The sequence below is a fragment of the Anthonomus grandis genome, chromosome 5, assembly GCF_022605725.1.
Source record: "Anthonomus grandis grandis chromosome 5, icAntGran1.3, whole genome shotgun sequence".
NCBI classification, from domain to species: Eukaryota; Metazoa; Arthropoda; class Insecta; order Coleoptera; family Curculionidae; genus Anthonomus; species Anthonomus grandis.
Genome location: NC_065550.1, coordinates 33,951,302 through 33,965,043, shown reverse-complemented (window position 1 = coordinate 33,965,043; position 13,742 = coordinate 33,951,302). Strand labels below are relative to the sequence as shown.

Here is a 13,742-nt window from a genome sequence, read left to right as displayed (position 1 = left end):
AAGTTTCATCCATACAAAATACATCTCGTACAAGAACTAAACGAAGACGATTTTGATAGGCGAGTAAAATTTTGTAAAACTATATCTGAACAAGCCGCCAATGATCCACACTTTCTATTTAATGTATGCTTTTCTGACGAATGCTCCTTTTTCCTAAACGGTACTGTGAATCGTCACAACTGTCGCTATTGGGCTGATTCAAATCCCAGAATATTTCGCGATGTGCATACACAACATCCTGAAAAATTAAATGCTTGGGCTGGCATTTTTGGTAAACATATCGTAGGCCCCTTTTTTTTACCTGGCAATTTAACAGGAGAGATGTACCTGGAGTTAATTAGAAAATACAATTCATCCAGCATTAGTGGAGATACTAGAAAATACCAACGAGTACTTGGAAAATCGTCTAGTATTTCAGCAAGATGGAGCGCCACCCCACTATGCTGCAAGGGTTCGTCAATACGTACGTACGTACAATTGGACCAAACGTTTCCAGGACAATGGATTGGAAGAAGAGGAGCTATTGAATGGCCTCCTCGTTCCCCGGACTTAAGCCCGTTAGATTTTTTTTATGGGGCCATTTAAAAACTAAAATTTATGCTAGTCAGCCAACATCGCTAGACCATTTGCGACAAAGAATAATTGATGAATGTCGTCAAATCACCTCAGAAATTTTGAAAAATGTACGGGAAAGGTTTGAACAAAACCTGTATTATTGTATGGAAGTCGAAGGCCAACATTTTGAACATTTACTTGACTGATTTTATTTTTAAGCCCTTTATTTAAAATTATACTTTTTAACATTTTTTTGTAACTTTTATTAGCCCCTGTATCGACTAGGCAAATAGTAACGATTTAAAACTTTATGGTTATAATCCACATAAAAATACCTATAAAATTCATTGAAATTCCAAATTTTGTAAGAAATGCATTGAATTTCTACATATTTAAATAAATTTTTGAAAAACTTCAAATTTCGAACAGCAATATTAAACATTTCCTTGCATACCTTTGTGAACAGAGGAAATTCTCTTATACTCAAAATACAATTTTAAAATTATCAAACGACAAAAAAATTCCAATTTCAGGACATATTAATATATTTCAATTACCGTGCTCCAAGAAATTTAATAACGACTGCTACATCAAAACGACAATTCTAATGGAAGAAATGTCATAAACTTCTCTAGAAAACTTACTCATTGTGAGTCATTAAAACTAGAAAAATCTAGTAATTTATCTCTAAAGTGTAGGAAAAAGACGTCGAGACTAATAAACACCGTACCGAAAAGCTTTCCAGATTTATGTGTTGAGTTTTTACGGGGGATTACGTAGAAATTGTAGTAAATTGCCGGTATTTATAGACTAGAGCCCTTAAAACTTCCACGTTCATGATTTTCGCTACAAAAAAAAATACGTTCCAGACAACTATAAGTCGTAAAATTTTAATGCGTAACGAAGACACGAACAGAAGAACTATTGTGCCATTTTTTCTCTTAGGACTTAAAGGAAAGGAATTGTGTGTGCTTTTCTAAAAAAACCGGGATAAGCGGGTGCTTTTTTTTTGTTTGTACCTCCGGGGAGCAAAAGCCTTCCTTTTGGGGAAAGTAATGTGTTTTTTGTCACAGTCTATTCATACCCATAAACCTTTTTTTTCTGAAAGAGGTTTAAGGTTAAGGAAAATTAATTAACTTTTATTCTTAATGGGATTTTTGGGTATCCGCTGTTAATGATGAATACTCTTCAAGCCTAATCTTTCACGAATATAATTTCAGTAAGAACTTAATATTTTGTTACTTTTAATGCCTACTTTATACGTGATCGTTGGGACATAAAATGGAAAAAAATTAAGTGCTCCCACGAATTTCTTTGAATCATTACTGAAATCCCTGGAATATTTGAAACTGGATGTGCACAATTATGTTTTCGTGGCATTTCCAGAAATACTGTCCAAGGGGGAATAAATCCTTTTAAATAATTATTCCAGGAAATTGCAACTTTGTATCCTATTTAATTGGGAAAAGCTTATTAATTTAAATCCTTTAGAAGACAGTTCCATGGAATTTTCCCTATTACGACTTAGAGCAAAGTAAATTATTTGTTTCTTGGAAGAAATTTACCTGGTCTTGTTTGAAATCAAAATCAACAAAATCGATATATGAGTTTTCAAGATATTTTGATTTTTGTAAAGGTTGTGACAGAATCAAGATTATTTGCAACCGATTGAAAAAATTCTCAATATTTCCAAAACCTTTGTACTTGAAAGAAAACTTTTAAAAACCTTCTAAGTTCGAGAAGATTGAGAAATCGGTACATAAGTATTTGAATTAATTAGACTTTTGTAAAGCCTGTGACAGAATCATTATTTTTTTTATTCATATGAAACTAAAATCAACAAAATCGTGACCTGAGATTTCAAAATATTTTGATTTTTGTAAAGCCTCTGACAGAAGCAAGATATTTTTTATTGCTTGAAAAAGTAGTCAATAGCTCCGAAGTGGTTGCATTTACAAGAAAACTTTGAAGAACATTATTGATGAGGAAACTCATTGGCTTTCATATTAAATTAAAATCAATAAAATCGTTACATGAGATTTCAAAATATTTAGATTTTTGTAAAGCCTGTGACAGAATCAAGATTTTTTTTATTCCCTACCCCACACAATAAATTAATAATAATCGCAGTTAAATTTAATCAAAATTCTTAAAAAACATATTGGAAATGCTGATAATAAGCTCTTAAAGTTAAACCAGTCGTAAAATTGATTATTGCAATTAAATAGTATACATATTATGTATTCCTATGGGAATTCCACTTTAAGGACATATGGCCCTCCTATGGAAAATACAAATTTTCGTTATAACACTTTTTTTCACCTTTTTTATTAACATATATATGAAAAAATAATTATTCAATTTTATCGATTTTGTTTTTAATTTTCAAATTTTTAGTTGTGAAAATTACCCTTAAACCAAACATGCTTTAGTTAAGTCAATTTTTAACCTAAAATTAATTTTTTGGCCAAAAATGGTTTCTTAGAGTGCCTTGATTACCACTGTAAAAAAATTACAAAAATATCTTAAATAACTTGGAAGTTAAATAAAAAAATGTCCAGGAGTAACTATAAAATTCAAAGCAATTGGGATATATGATTGTATATGAGGAAACTTTAAAGAATATTATTGATGAGGATACTCATTGCCTTTCATTTGAAACTAAAATCAATGTAATTCTTGCAAGAGTTTTCAAAATAATTAGAGTTTTTTAAAGCCTGTGATAGAATCAAGATTTCTTTTAATTACTTGAAAAAGTAGTCAATAACTCCTAAACGGTTGTATATACAAGGAAACTTTAAAGAACATTATTGATGAGGAAACTCATTGGCTTTCATATAAAATCAAAATAAATAAAATCGTTACATGAGATTTTAAAATATTTTGATTTTTGTAAAGCTTCTGACAGGATCAAAATTTTGTTATCCCATGAAAGAGTGCTGAATAATTTCGAAATGTTTGTAATTATAATGAATCTTTTAAGGACTTTATTGATAATAAATCTTATATAAAACTAAAATCAATACATTTTTTAAATAAGTTTTCAAAATATTTAGACTTCTGTGATCAAGATTTTTTTATTGCTTGAAAAAGTAGTCAATATCTCCAAAACGGTTGCATGTACAAGGAAACTTAAACATACCTTTTTGCTGAAGAAATTCAAGAGCTTTTATATAAACTTAAAATCAATAAAATCTATACAGGAATTTCCAAAAAAATTAAATTTTTGTAAGACCTTTGATATTAACAATTTTTTGATTCTGTATAAGCTACCTAAATAACTCAAAAACTGCTATATTTATAACAAAACTTGTAATAGCTTTTTTGGTGAAGAAACTCATCGGCTTTCATTAAAAATTACAATTTATAAAATCTATCTCTACATATGAGTTTATTCATTACATTTTTGGAAAGCCTTTGACAGTATCAAGATTTTTTCGTTATTTTGGAAAAACTACTTAGTGACTCCAAAACGGTGGTAATTATAAGGACTTGTAAGGACTTTTTTAAATTAAAATATATAAATTCTATACACGAGTTTCTAAAAAAGTCGGATTTCTGTAAAGCCTTTGACACCATCAACATTTTTTTAGTCTATTGAAAACTTACTTTATAACTTCCAAATGGTTCTATATACAAGGAAACTTTTTCATAAAGACACTTACCACCATTCATTTTTAATTAAAATCAATAATATCTTGCTAGAGTTTCCTTAGATTTTTGTAAAGCCTGTGATAAAATCAAGATTTTTTCAATCAATAATTTAAATTGATAAGGTAGCTTCCATATGAATTTTTAAAATACTTGGATTCGCGTAAGGCCTATGACAAAATCAAAATTATTTCAATAAATAAATTCAATTGATAATGAAACTCTTAATTCTTCATATGAATTTTCAAAATATTTACATCCCTTTAAAACCTTTGGCACCATCAAGATTTTTTCAATTAAACTACTCTTTTAAATTTTTTTTCTTGGTATTATAGAGGCAAGAGCAAAAATCTTAGGCCCTCAGGAACTGCTGGCAAAAGAAGGAAGTTCAGTAACACTCACTTGTGAAACTATGCAGGGACCACACGAGCTAAATACCGTATTTTGGTATCAAAACGATAAATTGATCGATGTGGCAGAGGGTGACACCAGTAAAAGGATAAGTTTTCAGGTTAGTTTTAACGTATACTTGTTGGACTTCGATACATTCATAGTTTAAAGCGTTGCTGTTAGATGGTGGAAGGGTTTACATTAATGAATATTATCGCATTTGCATAATATGTTTCTGGGGGACCGATTTTTTTTTGAAAATTTTTACATAAAATTTTGAGTTTGAATATTTTATTGATAAAAAAGTGAGGATGAAGTAAAAAAACGCAAAACTTTAAAAATTATAAAGGATTTTCTACTTACGTATGATTCACAATTTACACCCGGCTTAACTACACTCTATTTGCGACTAGGCATCACGTTGACATATGCTATTAATTTAAATTTAAAGCCTTAAGTAACAACATTCTGTAACTTAGAAGGATTTACATTAGTTCTTTAGGTGATAAACATAAATTTCCACACGCAAATCAGGAATATCAAATATGTGAATACGGATTTATTCATAAATAAAAAAGACTGTCAAATGTCGCTTACGTCAACAAATATTATTTATTGGGGGTGGTTACTCTGGACTAGTATGATTATCGTAATTTTCTGTCCTGTCTCATTATAGGTAAGCATTTGTTTATTTATAAAATCATAAAATATGCACATGGGACTGTGTGGTTGGCGCACATGTGGAGTTGGGATTTGAACCATGGGTTGGCGCTAAATAGTGGGTTAGGTAGTCGTTTGAGCCCTACTTAGCAAATGAGAATTATATTATAATATATAATTCTATTCCTAATGCCTATAATGAATTTAAAGATATTTATTGTTTTGACTATAAGTTAATGTACATTTAACCTCATCGTTATTATTTACCTATTAATAATTAAATATCTTAAATTATGTTTTTTTTTTCAAAATTTATACTTATTATATATTATATTACATAAAATATCAGATAATTTAAATAAATAATACCTATTTTTTAACACCTGATAAATGTGTTTTATTCATGTAACGTAAAATCTAACTATATTTATTATCTAAAATTGAGTCCACAGCCAACCCATCCAACTAAAAAGTGTTCCAGACAAAACCAAAAAATACTACTGGAGACATAGTAAAGCCATTGCCATTTTTGTCAATCAATAAGGTTGTTGTTTTATTTTTCTTGTGTGTAAATTACAAAATATGTAATTAAAAGGGGTACAAAGCGATAAAAAATGCTATAAATTTACAATAATAGCCCCCAAAAAGTTCCAAAATTGCCCCAATATATATATATTTTTTAATTATAGCAAAATCAAGAGCTAGCAAGCCGGCAATAATTACGTATTGAAGGTATCCAGAAAAACCTTCATAATTTCCAAAGTTTTGTATTTTTTCCAATCATCCTCACTTTTTTATCAATATTTTAACCACACTCAACATTCTATGTAAAAATTTTCAAAAAACAATCGGGTTTTAGACGTCCCTTTAACTTTACCGGACCCAAGCGTTTTTTTTTTTGTTTGTTTTGAAAAGTTGATTTATTCCAGAATTCCTGGACGAACACTCTGGTTTCCCGCCTAAGAATCAAAAAACTAAACTCGACGGATTCTGGAAAGTACAGTTGCGCCCCAACGGCAGCTCAACCCGCCGACATAAGCCTATTTGTTATAACCGGTACGTAAATAAATTAGTTAAATATGCTTTAGGCCTAATGTTATGTATACCTCTAAGTATAAAGTTGAAATTAGTTCGTCTAAGACTTTGAGTAGCATGAAGTGCTATTATTAATTATATGGTGGGGTAGAGCAGGATCAATTATTGAAAATGTTGGTTCGAATGTAATTTTCAATCCATTGAAAAAGAATCATTTAGAGGGTAACTAAAAAATACGTAATAAATCTTTTAATTAAATCTTCTCAACCAAGCAACACATTATCTATTATTATCGTTAAATATAGATTTATTCAACGATTTTTTTAGTAAATTTTTGGTTTTGACATATTTATCAACCGTATATGGTCAAGGTATATTTATTAAACTGTAAAATATACAATTCTATTTATAAAAGGCACGAATTTTGGCATTTAAAAAAATTGCAGGAGGTCTAAATATCTAATTTAAACTTGATTACTACACCTAAAATATTTAATGAAATTCTTCTGCAAAATTACTGTTTTTCATCAACACAACCCTTACTGACCCCCCACCCACCCCAAACATTTGACCAGTAAGAAATTCTTTTGAAAAATCACCGTTTTTCGTCCATAATGTCCAATCTAATGGCACTGTTTTTGTATTAAATATTTATTAATATACGTATATATAAAATCTAAATAAACAAGCTGTGTTATTAGATTAAATATTAACGATGAAACCATGATGTTATTTATGAGTATTATTTTAGAAAACAATGATTTTTGAAAAGAATTTCTTACTGGTAAGTTGTGTGGGGTGGGTGGGGGGGTAAGGGTAAACTTAATGAAACACGATTTGTTTGCAGAAAATAATAAAAAAATCTATAATTTTTGTTTCTATACTTTTCTCACATAACCTTAAAGTTTTCGAGTAAAACATGAAAAAACCTTATTTTATTTCTCGAAAGAAAGTGAAAATTGCAGTAGTTGTGCCATTTTTTATCGCAAATAATTGAAAATTAAGTTTTTTAAGATGTCATTGAGTTTTCAAAAAATATCAGTTTTTTTTATTGGTTCTTGATAACTTTTCATTATCTAGGTTTAAGAATACACTTTCTAAATTAAAACTATTGGTATATTTATCAACCGTTAATGCGCAGGGTACCATCGTGCCGAAAAAAAAACTGGGACATTAAAATTTAGGTAGGGAATTGTCTCCTAGTCTATTATAGGAAATCGCATTCCTTGGGTATGGTATGCATATTTACGCATTATGAATTTTTGAAGTCTTAATAATTACATATTTAAACAATAATATTGATACAAAACATTTTTATTTTTCGATATTAATTTTTATTTAGAACACATTTTATAAATGAACCAAGACTAACTAATATCTTTTTTGATAATATGGAATAAAAAATTATTAATACTTAGTAAGCGCACCGTCGTTATCAATTAGAGCTTGCAAACGTCGTGGCATACTTAAAATATTAAGTTTCTGGTATATTCTTCGGTTATTTGGTCCCATGCCCCACATAGCAAACATATATTATATATAAATGCTATGTATATTCATAATATCCTGACGTATACAATACATATACAATGTCTATTTTTAATGCTCTGTTTATTTCATGGATATGAAATAAATATACATTTGTCACACACTAGGTAATACATGGAATATACTATTAGTACGTACAGTGTATATCCTGAATATACTAGATATTGAAACTATATTCAAGGGTTATATTCTATAGATGTCTCATAAACTTCTATTTTATTCTATGTATCTGTTACATGTATCTTTATAGAATAAACAAATACATTTTTAATATTCCAGGATATATAATAAATATTTCTAAGGTAACCTATATCCATGAAACATATTCTAGATATATCATATATGCATAATTTTAGAGGTAACAAAATGACGTCTTGAATACGTCATTTTTCGTACTTTCTGGTCTACATGACGAGTCATTTTGACGTCCTTACTACCTTAAAGTAACGTACAAATATCGGCTTCTGGAAGACGTCAAATATTTACATATGATGACGTTTAAAAACTATTTTAGGTCATTTAAAATTACCTTAAATAGTAAGTAATTTTAAGGTCTTGAAATAGTTTTTGAGAAAAAAAATTTTTACTTAAATTCCAAATATATATTTATTTATTCATTTGTAAGTATAACAAAATAAAACAGATATTCATTGGTCAAGGAAACCCTAAAAAAGGAGGAAGGAGAACAGGATGAAACATTCGGCACAAAAATATTATAATATAATTCGGTATAATTATGATATAATTTCGGGCGGCAGAACATTACAAATAGAAGTAAATATTACATTATAACCAATGTAGTTTTTTAAATACACTTATATAACAAATATTTAAAATTATATATGGTTCTTAAGGCATTCTAATAGAAATTAATGATTTTATTGCTTAACTTAACAATAAATCAAATAACAAAATGTGAAAAGGATGATTCCCTTTGCCAAACGGAGTTTGGAGAGTGAGAAAATAGACTGCAACTGTAAAAGGCCATAAAAAAAATAGTTTTATTGCACAATATGGCCGCCCACTTTGTCCATGAATACATGGCAGAAGCAAGTCAAATAGCCATTAAAAAAATTAATTCTTGTTGATATTTAAACCCTTAAAAAATGTAATAATGTAACTGAACTAATCCAATTTGTATACTCGATTAAAAAAAGTCAATTGCATATCTTGTTTTAGTCATGTGATAGTTTAATTAATATGGTGCAGGTGGTCCCGTGATGAATTCTCGACATTATCTGTTCTTTTTTATTTTTTACTACTTTTATTACTTAAAAATCTCAGGACGACACGGTTGGAGATACTTACCAACCGAAACGTCGTGTTACATTAAATAAATGAGACAATGCAAGTTCGACAAGATGTTTTAAAATGCGTTGTTGAAGACGAATTCTGCGAACGTTTTAACTGAATTAAAAATAAACTAAAGAGAGATAAAGAGAGAGAGATTCTCATTGTAACTCAACTGCCTGGAAGTAACCCCTCATTCATCCATAAATCCCACATAGAATCCAAAAAAATTATAATTCTATACAAACTGGCTAGAACCCACACAAGAATTATTCAAAAAACTAAATTTTCTCTGCAATTAATCTCGATGACCCACTCTGTATACAGGGTGTGCCATCAAGGCGTACGGCTAAGATAGCGCCTTAACTATACGAGGTAGAGCAAAAAGTTCTACAGCAAAGTTGTAGGGTTGATAAAAACCTACGAACTAAAAATATTTTTATGTATACTGGGTGTGTCACAAAAAAGTTACTATAAAATATGATTTTTTTTAATGGTACGCCCTGTATATTATGGTACTAAAATGTGAGGCAAAAAGAGTACTTTACTTTGGTATACCGTATTTAAAATTTTCGTGCGGCGTTGCAACGTAATTAATTTTTTTATATTATTTTTCATCTTTTAGAGGGTTCGTTTAAAAAATCATAATTACCTTAAAATTTATTCTGCGCCTATGAAACTTGTACCACAGTTAGTCTAGGATACCTCCTCTAGGCTGACTATGATAATTTGTAATTTTTTAATACAGGGTGTTTTTAAAGAACTTTTAAACTTGCTGAAATTAAATACGCAATAAGACTATTAACAAATTTTTTTTCAGGTGAACATCCGGCCGCAATGCACCACGGAGACCGCAACAGCCACTCTTCAGCTCAAATAAATATTAAATTTCAGTCTTTAATATTCACGTTAATATTGTGGTTTATTAAGAACTAAAATTTAATTCGTTTAAGTAGTTTTAACGTGGAGTACCTACCTACTAAATTAATTCACTACGAGGGCCTACAACAACATTTATTAAAAGCACCTAAAATTGCATGTAAATATAATTTTAATAAAATTTCACCCTTAGTTAATTAAATACAACGAATTTAATTAGTTAAATGACCAAAAGCCTTTATTTTTGTTCTTACGTCGTAGGTACTTCATTTATTAAGTTTTTCTTTTATCAAAAAAAATGTAAATACAAATATTTCAAATACATTTATTGTTCATAAGTTGTTGTGCATTTATTTACGCCGTAAAATGGTCTTTGTAAAACCGTAAAAATAAATTTCCCCCGGACGTTACCGGGATCATAAATGTCCCCATATGGCTCTTACAAACCTAAATTGGGTCTCGAAATAGGAATTTATCACATTTTCTTTTTAGTTTCCGGGTATAAGGGTCCTCAAAGGAGAATGCTATGACCCTTAATCCTCTTGACACCGTACCCATTTATATTTTAAAATAAAGAGCAATTTTTTTGTATTTGTTATTATTTGTAACCAGTAAGGGCCTATTTAACTATTATTAAAAAACTCCAAAGTTAATAAAGATCTATCGAGAACACCTTTCATTTTTGTCAAAAAAGAAGTTGTGGGATCCCTAGTCAAAGGTTGAAACTCATCGGTATCAAGAAAATCCACAACCCTATTTACATAATCTGTGCGTTTCATAACCACAAAATAAGATCCTTTATCGGCTTTAGTGACAATCAAGTCATGTTGTTCAATTTTAGTTTTTAAGGATCTTAAGTGCTTACCATTATAATTAAAAGTTTTGTTTTTGTCCAATTTATGTTAGACAAAAATCGTTATGACAAAAATCTTTTGTGAAAATCAAAATATGAATTACCACCCAAGTTCTGTCTAAATTCAGGAAAATTACGTTGTTTTAATTGTGTCAAATTGGACGATTTAAGGTTGGAAATTTTCTTACCTAATCTCCCAAAAGTTTCAGATCCAAATGACGACACTTCGTCCCTAAATTTTAAATCCAAAATAGAAAATTCTAAAAAAGATATTACAAAAGTTAGAGTTAAATAAAGAAATGTAAGCTTAGAATTAACGGTATTTAGGTTTCTGTAATGATTTTTTATTTCTTCCTTAATCCAAATAATCTGAACTTTCTTTACCGATGCAGTAGAAGCCCTTGTGTGTGCCCTGCTACCTAATTGCCTATTTAACTATTTTATTGGTTGTGGCTCATATTTATTATGTGTTTTTTTAAATTAATTATCTTAAGAACCTACTGGAGTAATTGCATTATTTTTATATCAACTCTAAAAACAACTAAACTCTATCATTAGTTTATTTCATGGATTTTGAATTGGTCTATGGGTAGTAACACTATAATCAGTCTAAGAATTATAATTATTTAAGGGATGTTAAATCAATTGGGACTTTTCTGAATATTTATTATTAGCTCTTATCTGGATACTATTAATGGATTAAAAATTATCAATAATTTACTTGGTAATCAATTAAATTCAAGCCATACAGATCTTATTTGCTTTATTTTTGATTCAGAATTTTATTGATCTATGACCATTTTTAATCAGTTCTTAGATGATCCTATTAGGTCATTGCAATTTTTTCTACTAATGAGAGACTATGAAATGTTAAATTTAAATAAATAATATCGAAATTGTATTGACTTTACTTATGCTAACAATTTTTAATTAATATAAAGATTATTTTAATCCATTCCCAATTAATTTGATTTTAGTGATTTTCGGGTGGCCCATGGGCGTTTTTAATCAATTTTTTAGTGACTCCATTATCTGTTTACAAGTATTTTACTTCATGCAGGAGATATTCCGAATCATACGAACTATCAATCTATCTGAATCATAGTTATCAACTCCTTCCTGAATTAAATCAATAATATCATTGATTTCAGCTTAGTTAATAATGATGACTCTATAACTGAATTGCTTTTGTGCAAAAAAACGTTGATTTCTTCTAGGCACTTAAAACTTCAAGTAGCAATTTCAACTCTCAACTGTCTGGAATAATAAATTTATTTCTTCCAGGTAACTGAAGTCTAAGCAGTAAGACCTTGTACACACTTTAATACCTGTTAAGTATGATTATAAAATGATCTGATAATTGACGTAGTCGAATGTCTTGCTAAGATCCCAAAATAAGACTGCATTGAAAGCATCCAAGACCATTATATGCAGCAGACTCAGAGTTGTGTTTTTAGTTGGTCTAAGTCCACCAAAAGTGATTCTACTAAATCTCTAAAAATGCGATGTCTCGGCTAATATAAGAGCTCCGGTCTTGCGGATAGTCTTGTTGGATTCGGAAGGACAAAACCAAGACAAAAATGTAAAAAATTTCCCGATTGTGCCCATAGAAGACGAGATACTAACCTTCAAAGTTTAGGATTTTTCATTTTTTGGGTACACCCTCCGTATCGAGTTTTTTCACCAAAAATTGATTATTTTCGAAATCGAATTATCAATACCAGTGGTTTGCTTTCATCACTTACATCATGAAAACTCTGGGTTATAACCGGATTTGAGCAGAAGTAAAGGAACACTTCAAAAAATTAAAAAAAAGCCATTTTTGGACCTCGTTTTTGAGCGTAAAAATGGGCTCTAAAAATGCGATATTTTGGCTAATATGAAAGCTACGATCTTGTGGATGATCTTGTTGGATTTGGAAGGACGAAACTAAGATAAAACCGTTGGAATTTAACCGATTGTGTCCATAGAAGCCGAAATATCGAGCTCGAAAGTTTGGGATTTTTCATTATTCGGGTACACTCCCCGTATCAAAATTTTTTCACCAAAAATTGATTTTTTTTTAAATCGAACAAACTATACCAACTATATCTACATCACGAAAACATCGGGTTAAAACGAGATTCGAACAGCAACAAGACTATAGTCTTGTTTATAAACAAGATATAGACTTTAGATAGTTAAATCAAAGAAACTTTACGATGATCAGTTAATCAATTCCATGCCAATCAGTACAATTTTATTGAGATTTCGAGTTAATTTAATCAGGACTTATCTGAATCACAATTATTGATTTTGAATCAACCTTGAAAGAAACCTTAACATTAACTGTCTCAATAAAGCATTTCATGCTTAACTTTAACTGCTTGAATATGGTATATTTTAGTTATTCCAGGTAGTTCAAACCTCTGATAGTAACTCTGTTTCTGTACCTCAACTGCCTGGAAGAATAAATTTATTTCTTTCAGGTAATTGAGCCTAGAAGAAGCATTCTTAGTAATCGTTTGAATAAAACATCTGATGATGAACTTTAATTGCATGACAAAAGGTATATATGTTAGTTTTTACAGGCATCATATACATTAAGTGATATTTGTATTCATTTATCGAAATATAAACGGTGTCCTTTTTTGTCGCTACTTTGTAACTACTCGTCCTTTGCATAAATTTTTTAAATGTAATGCGATCTAAAGAATCAGATCAAAGTAAAATAAAATTAGCATAAAAGTACATTTCAAAAAGCCTCAGATTTTACATTAAGAACTCATAATATAAAATTGTGTGTTTGATATGACTTAGCCAAGGGTTGGGGCTAACTTTTCTCTTCCTACATATTTTTTTCTAAATTGATGAAGGTAAAGTGAATTTATTGGTTAAAATT

At 29.5% G+C, this 13,742-nt stretch overlaps 1 protein-coding gene across 1 annotated transcript in view; it reads left to right on the top strand.

Moving 5' to 3' along the window:
- LOC126736262 (zwei Ig domain protein zig-8-like) overlaps positions 1 to 10,346 on the top strand; it is a 35,332-nt gene extending 24,986 nt beyond the window's left edge. Inside the window, exons 5-7 of the mRNA XM_050440531.1 lie at positions 4,542 to 4,717; positions 6,186 to 6,312; positions 9,950 to 10,346. Of these exons, the coding sequence (XP_050296488.1) occupies positions 4,542 to 4,717; positions 6,186 to 6,312; positions 9,950 to 10,065 (419 nt within the window). The 3' untranslated portion in view covers positions 10,066 to 10,346. The remainder of the gene's footprint in view (positions 1 to 4,541; positions 4,718 to 6,185; positions 6,313 to 9,949) is intronic.
- The last annotated feature ends 3,396 nt before the right edge of the window (positions 10,347 to 13,742 follow it).